The sequence below is a fragment of the Suricata suricatta genome, chromosome 13 (assembly GCF_006229205.1).
Source record: "Suricata suricatta isolate VVHF042 chromosome 13, meerkat_22Aug2017_6uvM2_HiC, whole genome shotgun sequence".
Classification (NCBI taxonomy): Eukaryota; Metazoa; Chordata; class Mammalia; order Carnivora; family Herpestidae; genus Suricata; species Suricata suricatta.
This window is the reverse complement of record NC_043712.1, coordinates 740,854-754,470: the sequence shown is the minus strand read 5'-3', so window position 1 is coordinate 754,470 and position 13,617 is coordinate 740,854. Positions and strand designations below refer to the sequence as shown.

Sequence of the window (13,617 nt, the reverse complement as noted above, 5' to 3'; positions counted from 1 at the left end):
TATTCCTCCATCAGCAACGTCCAGGACCCCCGCAGTCCCCAGCCCCGGGACAAGATGGAGAGCTTCTTTCTGGGGGAGACGCTCAAGTACCTCTATCTGCTCTTCTCCGACGACCCGGACCTGCTCAGCCTGGACGCCTACGTCTTCAACACTGAGGCCCACCCCTTGCCCGTCTGGGCCCCTCCTAGGCTGGGGTGACGCCCCTGCGGGCACTCATGTGACACCTTCTTGCTGAGAATCAGGGTGGTCCCAGCCACTGGCAGAGCCTTCTGTCTTCTTCCTGTGAATCTTGAATTATGTTTACATTCCTGAGACTCAAGTATCTTCTTGTCAGCCAGTGTATGGTCTTAATGTGGCCCTGTAATCTCTGCCTGTCCCTTGGGTCACTCTGGGTCCCCAGGACTCACACATGATCAGTGATGGTGTGAAGGGTCAGCCCAACATGCCATTCAGCTCGGTGGTCAGAGCCTGTGAGGGAGAGTGTGTCCTGACCCGGGGGCCTGTGACCCGTGAATCCCAGCACCTGGCCGGCTGTGGTGTTTACACATTGGACTCAGGGATCCTCCCCTGGCCCTGCAGGGGTGGGGCGGGGCGGGTGGACAGGGTCATCCTGATCCTGGACCCCCCGATATAAACGACTTTACAGGCAGCAGAAAAGTAGGTGGTGTCCCGTGTTGGGAAGTGGGTCCTTTACTGTGAAAGGTTCAGAGAAAGCCAGTGTTGGTTTGGGGGCCTTCCGGCTGCGTGGCAAGCGGGTCTTGTGCTTCCTGCGCTGCTGCCAGTCCTCCAAACACAAGTCCGGGCACAGGCGCCTGCCCGCCGTGGAGAGGGCACGCGTCTCGGGGGGACAGGCCTGCCTCCCAGCCTGTCCCGGAGCAGAGCGGCGCAGCCAGCGAGCCCCTCGTGACGCTCACACCCAAGTCCTGTCTCATTCGCTGCTTTATGTTTCGCGAAGGACAAGGGTTCCCGGAACGGTTCGATTAATTAGATCAGCGTAGAGAAGCGGCGAAGATTTCCGCAGGAGGCAGAGGGGCACGTGCAGCCCCTCACTCTCCCCGGAATCCCAGGGCAGCAGCGGCACCACCACAAGCAGTTTGACAATGGCAACCATGGAATCAGGAGGAAAATCAAAGTATTGCTCTAAAAAGAGCAAAATTTGTTGCTGGAAACTGTCCCTGAAGTCCAGACTCAAGAATTACTAGAAAACGACTAATAAAACTACGTGACATGTCCTCAATGAGGAACAGGCGTGGGAGTAAGGGCATCAGAGAAATAATCTGAGCGCGCTGAGGTTATCCGTGAAACTTCTAGAAGGAATCATTGTCAACAATTCCCTCACGCGGAGGTCCCCTGTGGGGAGAAGTGCATCCGCAGAGCTCGGCGGCGCGGCCACAGGAGCCGCCTCCTTCCGGGAGCCGCGGGAACGTGAATGGACCTGAGCGACTTCAGGGCCCCCTCGCCCCTCGCACGCCCCCATGCGCGTCGTAATCGGGTCCGGGAAGGGCAGAGGGCATTCGGAAAAGTGCTGAAACTCACCGAACCTGATATTCTAAGATACGTCACACATTCACGGCCAGTGGCTTCCCGGGAGAGGGGGCCCAGGAACGCGGGGAGAGGTGTGACCGGCGCCACGAGGCCGCCAAGCAAAAAAAAAGCCAGAAGACTTGGAATGGAATGACCCACTCTGACGAGGACAGTGTCACCCCAGAATTATGCACACCGCGAAATTGACTCAAAAATGGAGGAGTGTAGGTGTCCCCAGGCGGCCTGAGGGGCGTGACCGGCTCCCAGGAGTCCGGCGGGAAGGAAGGGACCGAGACGCCGCCGCCGAGCTCTGCAGAGACCTGACTGTGAGGCGCGGAGACCAGTCTCGGTGTGGTCGCAACTCCGGGATTCGGAGGATCTGGTGGGAGACCTTTCCCGGTGTGCGTTGTGGGGTGCACGGCGTGCGGGGAGCTGTGAGGACAGCAGCCACCGAGGCCAGCCCGGCTGGGGTCCGGGTGCGTGTGTGTGGACCCGGCTGTTGGAGGTCCAGGATGGTAACCGCGGAAACGACCAGGAGATGATCAGCGGGTACATGAATGGGAAGGAGAAGAGAGTCAGAATGGCTCGCCAACCTTTTTTTTACAAGAGTTCATGGAAGAGATGAGGGACAAAGAAGGATTAACATAGAAAACCAGAGTGAAGTGGTAGAAATAAGTCTTATTGGTAATTAGGTAAAACGAAACTCGTACTCAAATTCGGGGCTGGACAGGATGTGTTCAGAAAACACAGTGTGGCCCGAGTCCGTGCTGCCTGGCAGGGACTCGCTGCGCTTCCCACGGTACAAACAGCTTGGAGGGGAAAGCGTGGGGGGCGGCGGTCCGTGGAAACCGTGGCTTTGCCACTGCCAGACTGAATAGGCTTCGCTTCAGAAACTGGGGGCGCCCGGGTGGCTCACTGGGTCAAGCCTCCAACTCCTGATTTCAGCTCAGGTCGTGATCCCAGGGTCGTGGGAGGGAGCCCTGCGTTGGGCTCCACGCCGAGCATAGTGCTTGGGATTCTACCTCTGCCCCCTCTGTTGCTTGCACACCATCTCTTTCAAATAAAAGTTTTACAAAACTTACGAGGTCAATGTAGATGCAGCCTATTTTGTTTATATTCAAATAAAGCAAGTTTTCCAAGGGGGGAAGATAGGACGCTGTACGTGGATGACAGTTCCACAGAGGACAGGACATTGGCCAACGCACTGAAGGCAGAGCCCACGACACACGGAGCAGACTGGCAGGAGCAGGGCTCCAGGCGCGGCCGGGACTTCATTAGTCACTTTGAAAATGCTCGGACCCTCTAGCGGAAGGTCAGCCAGGAAACCGAGGACACGACGGCCTACAAACTAGCTCCACCCAGCAGCCGGGGCGGCCCCGACAGCAGCGGGCCGTGCTCCCCAGGCGCATGGGGCGCTCTCCAGTGTCCACCTTAGGCCACAAAACAAGTATTCCTGCATTTTATTTAAGTTTGTTTTGTTTTGTTTGAGAGCAAGCACAAGCTGGGGAGAGGGGCAGAGGGAGAAAGAGTCTTTAGCTCCACACTCAGCACAGAGCCTGACACTGAGCTCAGTCCCACAGCCGTAAGATTAGGCCCTGAGCTGAAATCAAAAACTTGGACACTCAACTGACTGAGCTGCCCAGGCGCCCCTAAACATTTTATTTTTGCATAAACTCTGTACCCACAACGCCAGGACCCAGACTCGCACATCCCACCAGCTGAGTCAGCCAGGCCCCGCGATGCATTTTAAATGACTGGAAGGGGGCGCCTGCGGGGCTCAGTCGGTTGAGCGTCCGACTTCGGCTCAGGTCATGATCTCACTGCTTGTGGGTTCAAGCCCGTGACGGGCTCTGTGCTGACAGCTCGGAGCCTGGAGCCAGCTCAGACTCTGTGTCTCCCTCTCTCTCTGCACCTCACTCACTTCACACTCTGTTCCCCCCAAAATAAATACACAAACACAATCGGTCAAAGGAGGGGAGTTAAACGGGTTTTTTGAGATACGGCAAAGGCTGTGCTCAGATAAAAATCTGTAGCTTTGAATGCCTACATTAGTGTTTTTTTTTAATTTTTGAAAGAGAGAGACAGCTTGAGGAGGGGAGGGGCAGAGAGAGAGGGAGACACAGAATCTGAAGCAGCTCCGGGCTCTCGGTGGGGCCTGCGCCTCCTTACCTCAGGGCTGTGGGTTCGAGCTCTGCGCTGGGCGTAGGGCCTACTTTAAGCATAATAATATAAAAGAAAGATCTCAAGGGAGTACCTAACTATGCACCTTGAAGAACTAGGAAAGGAAGAGCAAACTAAACTCAAAGCTGGCAGCATGAAGGAAACGAGTAGATTGGACACATGGTCCACAAAACCAAATGTTGGTTCTTTGAAAATCTCAACAAAATTGATGAATCTCTTGGCTAAACTGACACCGAAAAGGCAAATGTCCAATAACTAGAATCACGAGTAATTTCACACCAAATTTGATGATCTTTTTAAGATGGACAAGTTCCCAGACATGCAAGAATTACCTAACGTCAGTCAAGATGATCCAGAAAACTTTGATAGACCTAGAGCAGAGAGATTGACGCCATAGTAGAGAGACAGGGACAGAGACAGAGAGACGGACAGAGAACAGCAACAAAAAGCCCAACAAGCAGAAGCCTGGGGTCCTGCGGCTTCACTGGGGAATCCTGCCACACGTATTAAAAGCTGGGGCCCCAGCTGGCTCAGTCCGTGAAGCATGCAACTCCTGATCTCAGGGCTTGAGTTTGAGTCCCATGTTGGGTGTAGAGAGTACTTGAAAATAAAAAATCTTTAAAAGTCCCACAACATTTTAAGAGTTAACACCAGTCCTTCTCAAACTCTTCCAGAAAACTGAGAGGAGGGAAAACTTCCTGAATCATTCGGTGAACCTAAAATTACCTGGATATCAAAAGCAGATACAGACATTTCAATAAAAAAAGACTACAGACCAATATTCCTTGTGAATATTAACGCAAAAATCCTTACCAAGATACTTACAAATGAAAGCTGGCACTATATTTAAAAGATTTCACACCATGTCCAAGTGGAGTTTCTCCCAAGATGCATACAACAGAGCACAAAGGAATGAGCTACGGATACAAGCAACAACCTGCGTGGACCTCAAGGACATCGTGCTGCGTGAAGGAAGGCACGCTCCAAGAGGAGAAAGAAACAGCAATGCATTCCATTAATAGAGCACAGTGGAGAAAATACATGATCACTGCGATGGACATAGAAAAAGCATGTGACAAAGGCCAACACTTTTTTTTCCTGGCAGGAACACTCATGAAACCGTGAGCAGAAGGGAACTTCCTCCACATGATGAAGGACAATCATGGAAAAACTCGCGCCAACATCGCACTCCTTAGTGACAAAGCTTTCCCTCCAAGACCAGAAATAAGACAGGAGTACCTGCTTCCACCGCCGCCAGAAATAAAAGGCATTCACTTTGGTACGGAAGAAGTAAAACTCTCTCGTTCACACATGATATGATCGTGTGTATAGAAAACCCCAAAGAATTCACAAGAACACGACTACAACTAATAATTCAGGAGAGTTGCAAGGCACTAGATCAGCAATCAAAACGTCATGTTCCTGTGCACCTGTCGCCAGCAATCTGAGAAGAAAATGAAGAAAGCGCTTCCACTTGAAATAACATCTAGGGACGCTTGACAGCCTCAGTCTGGGGGGCATTTGGTGTTGTGAGTTTCAGCCCCCTGCTGGGCACAGAGCTTACTTTAAAATGAAATAAAAATAGCATGTAAAAGAATAAACAGGGATAAATTTAACTGAGGATACAAAGTACACCAAGAACTACAAAACGTTGCTAAAATAAAGATCTATGTAAGCGGAAAGATATTGTTTGTAAACGGATAGGAATACTTGATTTTTTTCTCAAATTGTTCAATGTTTATTTATTTTTGAGAGAGGGAGGGAGGGACGCACAGAACTTGCAGGAGGCTCCAGGCTCTGAGCTGTCGGCACAGCACCTGACTCGGGGCTTGAACCCATGAACTGTGAGATCATGACCTGAGCCAAAGTCGAATGCTTAACCAATGGAGCCACGCAGGCGCCCCAGGGATACTTAATTTTAAGATATTAATGCTAGACAAAAATGATCTACAGAGTCAATGCCATCAAAATTCCAACAGCCTTTTTTTGCTGACATGGAAAGATGATTACTCAAATTCATGTGGAATTGCAAGGAGCCCCAAATAGCCAAGATATTCTTGAAAAAGAACAAAGTTGGATGACACAGGTTGCCCAATTTAAAAACGTACTACAGGGGCGCCTGGGTGGCTCAGTCGGTTAAGCCTCCGACTTCGGCTCAGGTCAGATCTCATGTTTGTGGGTTCGAGCCCCGTGTCGGGCTCTGTGCTGACAGCTAGCTCAGAGCCTGGAGCCTGTTTCGGTTCTGTGTCTCCTCCTCTCTCTGCCCCTCCCCCTCTCATGCTCTGTCTCTCTCTGTCTCAAAAATTAAAAAAAAAAAAAACATTAAAAAAAACATACTACGAAGGCACGGTGTTCCAAGCGGTGTGGGGCTGGCATACGGTGGACACGCTGCTGTGACTGAAGAGCCCAGACACAGACACACTCGTGGTTTGCGAGGGCACGCAGGCGACTCAGTGGGGAAAGAACTCCATCCTCAACAATCGGTGATGGGAAGACGCGATTTCCACAAGCAAAGAAGGGAGTCGGACCTTTCCTCCCGCCGCGTACAAACATTAAGTAAAAGTCGATCCGCGGCCCCAAGAGCGGAAACCCCCGCCTCCTGGGGACGGCAGCAGCGGCGGCCCGGGACGGGTGTCCGTCCCCACGGGCCTCGCAGGACAGGGCTCTCCTGGCGCACGCCGGGGGCGCGAGCAACGGTCCAGCTGGACGCCACCGAAGCCTCCGCACATCGGAGGGCGCAGCCCCGCAGAGTGGAAGAAGCTATTCGCAAACTACAAATCTCATACCTGCTCAACAACAGACAACAACAGAAAGGGGCTCAGTACGCAGTGTGCTCCATGGAGCGCGCGCACAGGTGTGGCCCCGACCGCATGTGCAGCTCAGGCAGAGCCTGGGTCATGGGGACCTGCGTGGGGTCCCCACCCCGCTGTTCTGGGGCTTGCTGCTCTGAGGACTGAAGGGGGCAGAGCAGGCTGGGGGGACGCGGGGCCTGTCTCCCCAGATCTATGGGCTGTGGAGGCGGGAGTCCAGACCCAGCTTTGGCCCCAAGTCACTGCTCCCCCCCCAGGGGGTTGGAAGAAGGGCTTCTGGACCCCGAGACGTACCTGCGTGCTCAGGGCCACCAGGTGTGGGCAGGACAGCCAGAGGGGGGTCAGAATGCACCTCTGGGCCTTCCCGGAGCCGCCCCAGGCGTGGAGCCGCTGCCCTGAGGGTTGGGAGGGAGGGACACAGCGGGTCTGCTGCCCGGGCAGGAGGGTCGGCACCTGACTGAGAAGAAAAGACGAGGGTGGGGCCGGCCTGGGGAGAGCCTGGGGGTCCTTCTGTCCCATCCTGGCTTCTACCCCGTGAGGGCAGCGCTACTTAACAAAGGACAGGCAGCCTTGGGGACGGGGACACAGGAACAGGGACACCGGGAGACGGGGACAGGGGAGCTTGGGGACATAGACACAGGATGGGGACAGGGGGACACAGGAGGAGGGACACGGGGCCACAGGGACCCAGGGACGGGGACAGGGGCACAATGATGTGCAAATAGGGACACGGGGACACAGGGCCATGGAGACACAGGGACGGGGACATGGGGACACAGGGACACAGGGACTGGGACATGGGACGGGGACATAGGGACGGGCACATGGGACGGGGACACAGGGACGGGGACAGGGGTACAACGGTGGGCAAACAGGGCTAGCGACACAGGAACAAGAGGGCGGGCACACAGGGACGGGGACCCGGGGACATGAGGGACAGAGGGAGAGAGGGACAGACACACAGGGACGAGGACACAGGGACATAGGGGCAGGGGGACATGGGGGTGTGGGGACACAGGAACACAAGGAGGGGGACATGGGACAAGGACAGGACATGGGGACAGGGGACACGGGGACAGGGGCACAGGGATGTAGGGATGGGATAGGGACAGGGACTCTGCAGTGATTGTGGTGTGGCTGGCCACACCCATGGTCATTGTCACCATGCCGGTTGCCAGAGTGACAGTCCTGGGATAGCGTGTGGGGCAGCCAAAGGGCTGCTCCCCATCTGCCTGGCCTGTTGTGGGGCCCCGGGTTCTCAGGCTGCAGCCAGAGCGCAGGACCCCCGTCTGGGCCTGTCCCAGCGCTGGACAGGCCAGACCTGGGCACGGACGAAGGCTGTGCTGGTCAGGGACAGTCTTGGCACGGGGCCAGGTGACGCCCCTTCCCTCTGTGGCCTCGGGCAGGAGGTGGCTTGTGCCCGGGACCAGATGCCAGGGGAGAGGCGGCCCCTCTGGGGTCTGGGCGCTGGTACCTGCTGCAGCCCCTGGCATTGAGGGGCCAGTCAGGGGAGGAGCCCGAGGGGCCAGGTCAGGGTCCCAGGCCGCCTCCTCCCGACACAGGCTCTCAGCAGCCACATCTCTCCCCTGTCCGAGCCCCTACCTGGGCTCTGAGGCCCCTGCTGTAGCCACAGGCGTCCGGCTGTCGCTTGGACAAGTCCCTTCCGCGGAGCTGCTGGCCTTCTGCGTGAGCCCCTCCTGGCTGCCACCACCCCATCTTCCCGAGGCTCGCCCCCTTCTTGGCAGGGTCAGCCCTGCCCTCAGGAGCCACCCCTCCTGCAGGGGCGACCTGGCCCAGGACATCACCTAGTGGCCATGAGGGTGGGAGGGGCGTGGGCAACTGGTGGGTCTCTCCTGCCTCCCCTGGTTTGGGACACTTGTCACCTCAGGGACAGGTGGCTGGGTGCACATCCTGGTCCTGCTCCAGGCCCTCTAGCCCTCTCCGCTTCCTGTGTCTCCACGGCAACCGTCTCTGTGGCGACACTGAGGGTGGCAGGAACCTGGGGGACCCTGATGAAAGGCCTTGGGAGCCCAGCAGGGCGGGGAAGGTCTGACCCAGAGCTCAGCCCCGCCCGGGCTGTCACGTGAGGGTGGCCCGCCAGTCATGTGACCACAACCCTCGGCGGAGCAGAGATGAGCGGCCCGCTCCTGCCGGCCCTGCCCTGGGCCTTGCCCCTGCTGCTGGCGCTGGGGCTGCGCGGCCTGGAGGCCGGGGGTGAGTGCGGGCCCGCGGGTGACCTCTGCCATTGTGCCCGGGGTCCCCATGCGCTGAGCATCACGCCCCTCCAGCCCACAGAGCCCCCCAGTGGGACTTCCAGGAGGCCTACTTTGAGCAGCTTCTGGACCACTTCAACTTCGAGAGGTTCGGCAACAAGACCTTCCTGCAGCGGTTCCTGGTGTCAGGTGAGGTCGCCCCGGGGCCCCGGGGCCCGGAGGTCCTGCCCGGGCCTTACCGCCCCCTCCCGCCTCTGCCCAACAGAGAAGTTCTGGAAAAGGGGCGAGGGGCCCATATTCTTCTACACGGGCAACGAGGGAAACGTGTGGTCCTTCGCCAACAACTCGGGGTTCATCCTGGAGCTGGCAGCGCAGCAGGGGGCCCTGGTGGTCTTCGCAGAGCACGTGGGTACCGGTGCGCGGGCGGGGGCGGGCGGGGGAGGGCGGCCGGGGGCTCAGCGTCCCCGCACCGCCTGCAGCGGTACTACGGGAAGTCACTCCCTTTCGGAGAGCGGTCCACGGCGCGCGGGCGCACGGAGCTGCTGACGGTGGAACAGGCCCTGGCCGACTTCGCCAGGCTGCTCAGCGCGCTGCGGCGGGACCTGGGGGCCCAGGGCGCCCCGGCCATCGCGTTCGGCGGCAGGTGGGTCCCTGCCCCGTCTGGCTCGCCCTGAGGCCCAGCACGTGCTCGTCCCCGGGCCAGCATTTCCGGGGGACGTGGGAGTCTCAGGTCCTCCTGGGGCCCCATGGGCCCCAACAAGGGGGACTGGAGGGGGTGCTGGGGAGGCTGCGGCCCCAGGCGCCCTGTGTCCCCTCCCAGCTACGGCGGGATGCTCAGCGCCTACATGAGGATCAAGTACCCGCACCTCGTGGCTGGGGCGCTGGCAGCCAGTGCGCCCGTCGTTGCTGTGGCCGGCCTCGGGGACTCCTACCAGTTCTTCCGGGACGTGTCGGCGGTGAGTGGGGGCTCCGAGGGCCCCGGGCCGGACCAGGTTGCGTTGGCAGCCGCCACAGCCCCTCTTTCCGCAGGACTTTGAGGGCCAGAGTCCCAAGTGTGCCCAGGGCGTGCGGGACGCATTCCGGCAGATCAAAGACCTGTTCGTACAAGGAGGTGAGGAGGTCCTCCTGCCACCCAGGGACCCGCCCTCGCCCGCTCCATGCCCCCTATCCGCACCCAGCAGCAGCCTCCAAAGGCCGTCACCCCGCCCTCTCCCGGCAGCCTATGCCTCGCTCAGCCGGGAGCTCGGCACCTGCCAGCCGCTCTCCAGCCAGGAGGACCTAGCCCAGCTCTTCGGGTTCGCCCGGAATGCCTTCACCGTGCTGGCCATGATGGACTACCCGTACCCCACCGACTTCATTGCGCACCTTCCCGCAAACCCCGTCAAGGCAAGGAGATGCTGGCCGGGACCCGCGAGGGGCCCAGCTGCCCTGGGGTGGCCAGTGCTGGCCGCTCTGGGGCTTGGGACCAGGGAAAGGGGAGCTGGGGAGGGGGCGGCGGGCCAAGTCGGGGTCTTTGGTTGGCATCCCTAGGTTGGCTGTGAGCGGCTTCTGAGTGAGACGGACAGGATCAAGGGGCTCCGAGCGCTGGCTGGTATGTCTGCCCCTTGGCCCTGGGCCTGGTGCCGAGCGTGGGGGATGGACCTGGCTTGGGGGCAAGGGTTGTGTGGAGGCGAGGAGCACAGATGCCCCCGTGCAGCCCCTGGGCCAGCAGTGGGGGGAGGGGGAGGGGTAGTAGGCGGGCTCTGCTCCACGGGGGTCTCTGAAAAGGCCCCAGGGGAGCGGGCAGCATGCCCGGCCACCGCCTGGCCATCGTGAGCAGCCAGAGCAGCAGCTGAGAGCCCAGCCCCCAGGACCCCGCTCCTCGCGGGGCGCGTGTCCCGCTGAGGGGCCAGGGGACATGTGCAGGACCCTGGCCCCAGCGCCCCTCTCCCGCAGGGCTGGTGTACAACTCCTCGGGCGCGGTGCCATGCTATGACATCTACCTGCAGTACCGGGCGTGCGCGGACCCCACGGGCTGCGGCTCGGGCCCCGACGCCGAGGCCTGGGACTACCAGGTAACGGGGAGCTCCGCAGAGGAGCTGGGAGAGGCAGCCCCGCCCCCACCCGCAGGCTGACTGCTGTGCGCCGCACCCCGCAGGCCTGCACCGAGATCAACCTGACGTTTTCGAGCAACAACGTGACTGACCTCTTCCCAGACCTGCCATTCACCGAGCGCCACCGCCAGCAGTACTGCCTGGACAGGTGGGGCGTGTGGCCCCGGAGGGACTGGCTGCAGACCAACTTCGGGGCGGGAGGTGAGGCTCCCTCTGTGCCAAGCTGACCCTGCTCCCGACCACCCGGGCGCTCAGGTCTTGGGGGGGCCGTGCCCAGTTTCCACCCCCACGTCTGTCCCTTTCAGACCTCAAGGCTGCCAGCAACATCATCTTCTCCAACGGTGACCTGGACCCCTGGGCAGGGGGCGGGGTGAGTCGCGGTTTGGGCTGCTGGGGGGGGGTCTCCCTGGCTTCACCAGACTCCGCTCAGGAGCCAGCTCTGCCTTTGCCGCCCCCCGCACCGTGACGCTGGGCCGTGGCTGCGGTTCGGGGCCGGTTCTGGGCCACCTTCACTCCTGTCCTCACTTCATCCCTCTTCCCTTCCTTGTTTTTTTCTCTGACTTAGCGTGAACTGACATCTGATTCATTCATCTCCATCAGAGATGAGCGAATTTTTTATTTCAAAAAATTTGTTTATGGTTTTTATTTATTTCTGAGAGACAGTGTGAGCAGGGGAGGATCAGAGAGAAAGGGACACAGAATTCAAAGAGGCTCCAGGCTCTGAGCGAGCTGTCAGCACAGAGCCCGACGCTGGGCTCGAACCCACGAACCGTGAGATCTGACCTGAGCCGAAGCTGGACGCTTAACTGACTGGGCCCCCCAGGCGCTCCCCCACCCCCGTCTTTCCCTTTTAAGGAGGCCCTTCAAGGCCTCGTGGTGTCTTTAAATCTCGGCCAGGACTGTGCCTCATGGGCGGGGACATGGCCCTGGGGCAGGCGGCACCAGTAGGGCCAGCGATGGCCGAGGGCGCAGCAAGCAGCTGATGGAATGTCCTCTGACTGACACAGATCCAGACCAACCTCAGCTCCTCTGTCCTCGCTGTCACCATCCGGGGAGGAGCCCACCACCTAGACCTCAGGTGCGTGTGGGCCCGCCCCGGCAGGGGGGGCGGTATGCGGTCCCAGGGGGTGGCGGGTCGTGGGCGGAGGCGGGGTGAGGCTCGGCCCTCGGCGTGGCTGAGGCCCCCACGCCTGCTCCTTAGAGCGGCTCACCCAGAAGACCCCGAGTCCGTCCGAGAAGCTCGCAGGCTCGAGGCCAGGCTCATCGGCGAGTGGGTGCACACAGCCAGACGAGGACAGCGGCCACGGCCGGCACAGCGTGGGGGACGTGGAGGCTGAGGGGCGCGCCTCGACTTGGGACCCGACAGGACTCCCCGGGAGCAGCTCAGGGCGCTGGGGTGAGGGGCTATGGCCGAGGCAGGGGCCGGAGGAGCGTCCGTGCCTGGCTGTATGCAGGGCAAAGCGTGTGGTCTGTGGGCCTTGTGGGGCGACAGTGTGACCTGTCACCACCAAGACCTCCCAAACCAGCCACGTGTTTAATAAAACCTAGCTCTCTACTCGCATGTGGTCTCAGGACAAGGGGTGGGAGCAGGGCACCCCGTGGCCGGCCCGCTGTCCTGTGTGGCCCCACTGGAGGGGTGCCCTGCATGGTCAGTTTACCTACCCCTATCTGGTGGCACAGCTGCCACGAGGGGGGATGCAGCCCTGCACCCCGTCCCAAGCACAAAACACATGGAATTAGGGGCCAAGAGCAGAGAGCAGCCCCAAGAGCTGTCACCAGACACTGGGAACCTCGGTCACTGCAGAGGCAGACACTCTGGCTTCTCAGGTTAAGAGAACCTTCTGGAAAAGAGTATCCCATAGAGAGAAGCTGGGCCTGTCCTAAGGGGCCACCTGGTTCCAGGGCCCAGGGTCCCGAGCAGAGGCTGAGGTTTGTTTCTGGAAAAGCGCCCGGAGTCAGTGCTCGGGGAGGGAGGCTGCAGGCGCCGGAGGAGGAGCAGATGCACGGCACCACCTCGCATGGGAGTGTGGGCTGTCCCCCCACCTCCTGCTCTAAGCTCCCCAGCCTGCCGGTGATGGTGACAGCATGGCCAGGAGCCACCCACAGCTCAGGGAGCACAGAGTCAGTCACAGACACAGGAATCACCAGACGGGGCAAATCCACTTTTATGCTCCCTGGAGAGTCCAATCTGTCCGGCGGTCCAGGAGCAGGATGGCTTTGTCCACCCGCCCCGCCACACCCCTGCAGGGCCAGGGGAGGATCCCTGAGTCCAATGTGTAAACACCACAGCCGGCTAGTGCCCAGAATCGCAGGAGGGACAGGTGCCCCTTACCCCCCCAGCACACCAGGGTCAGGGCACATTCACAGGCTCTGAGACCCCAGGGTGATCTGCTGTCAGGCTGTCCCTTCAGCCTGTCTCTGACCACATGTGGGTCCTGGGGACCCAGAGTGGCCCCAGGGGACAGGAGAAGACGGGCCACACGCAAGACACTGGGTATCAGGAATGGAAGTCACGGTTCAGGCAGGAGGCTCCCCCAGCATTGGGACCTCAGAGACTCCCAGCGCTGACCGTCCCACATCGTCTGTCGCCATGAGAACCACACGCTGGAAGCACCAAGCCCCCGACGCCTGGCTGCCCGGACCACCTCTGAGGCCCCGAGACATCAGGCCAAGCAGACTGCTGGGCCAAGGTCAAGAGAGTAGACCTACCCAAGGCCGGATTCTGAGAACAGAACCACAACACAAGACCTGAGAGGCCCCCAGGCAGTGCCCGCAGGGGGGTCACCCCAGCCTAGG

At 59.8% G+C, this 13,617-nt stretch overlaps 1 protein-coding gene across 1 annotated transcript; it reads left to right on the top strand.

The window, feature by feature from the left end:
• Positions 1–8,516: 8,516 nt before the first annotated feature.
• DPP7 (dipeptidyl peptidase 7) lies at positions 8,517–12,382 on the top strand. Its single transcript, XM_029920729.1, is given in 14 exon segments — positions 8,517–8,729; positions 8,804–8,917; positions 8,994–9,133; positions 9,208–9,371; positions 9,549–9,684; positions 9,758–9,839; positions 9,948–10,114; positions 10,259–10,319; positions 10,664–10,782; positions 10,866–11,022; positions 11,127–11,191; positions 11,829–11,899; positions 12,023–12,154; positions 12,156–12,382. Coding segments are annotated over 14 exon segments (1,653 nt in total). The 5' UTR covers positions 8,517–8,647; the 3' UTR covers positions 12,319–12,382.
• Positions 12,383–13,617: the final 1,235 nt, after the last annotated feature.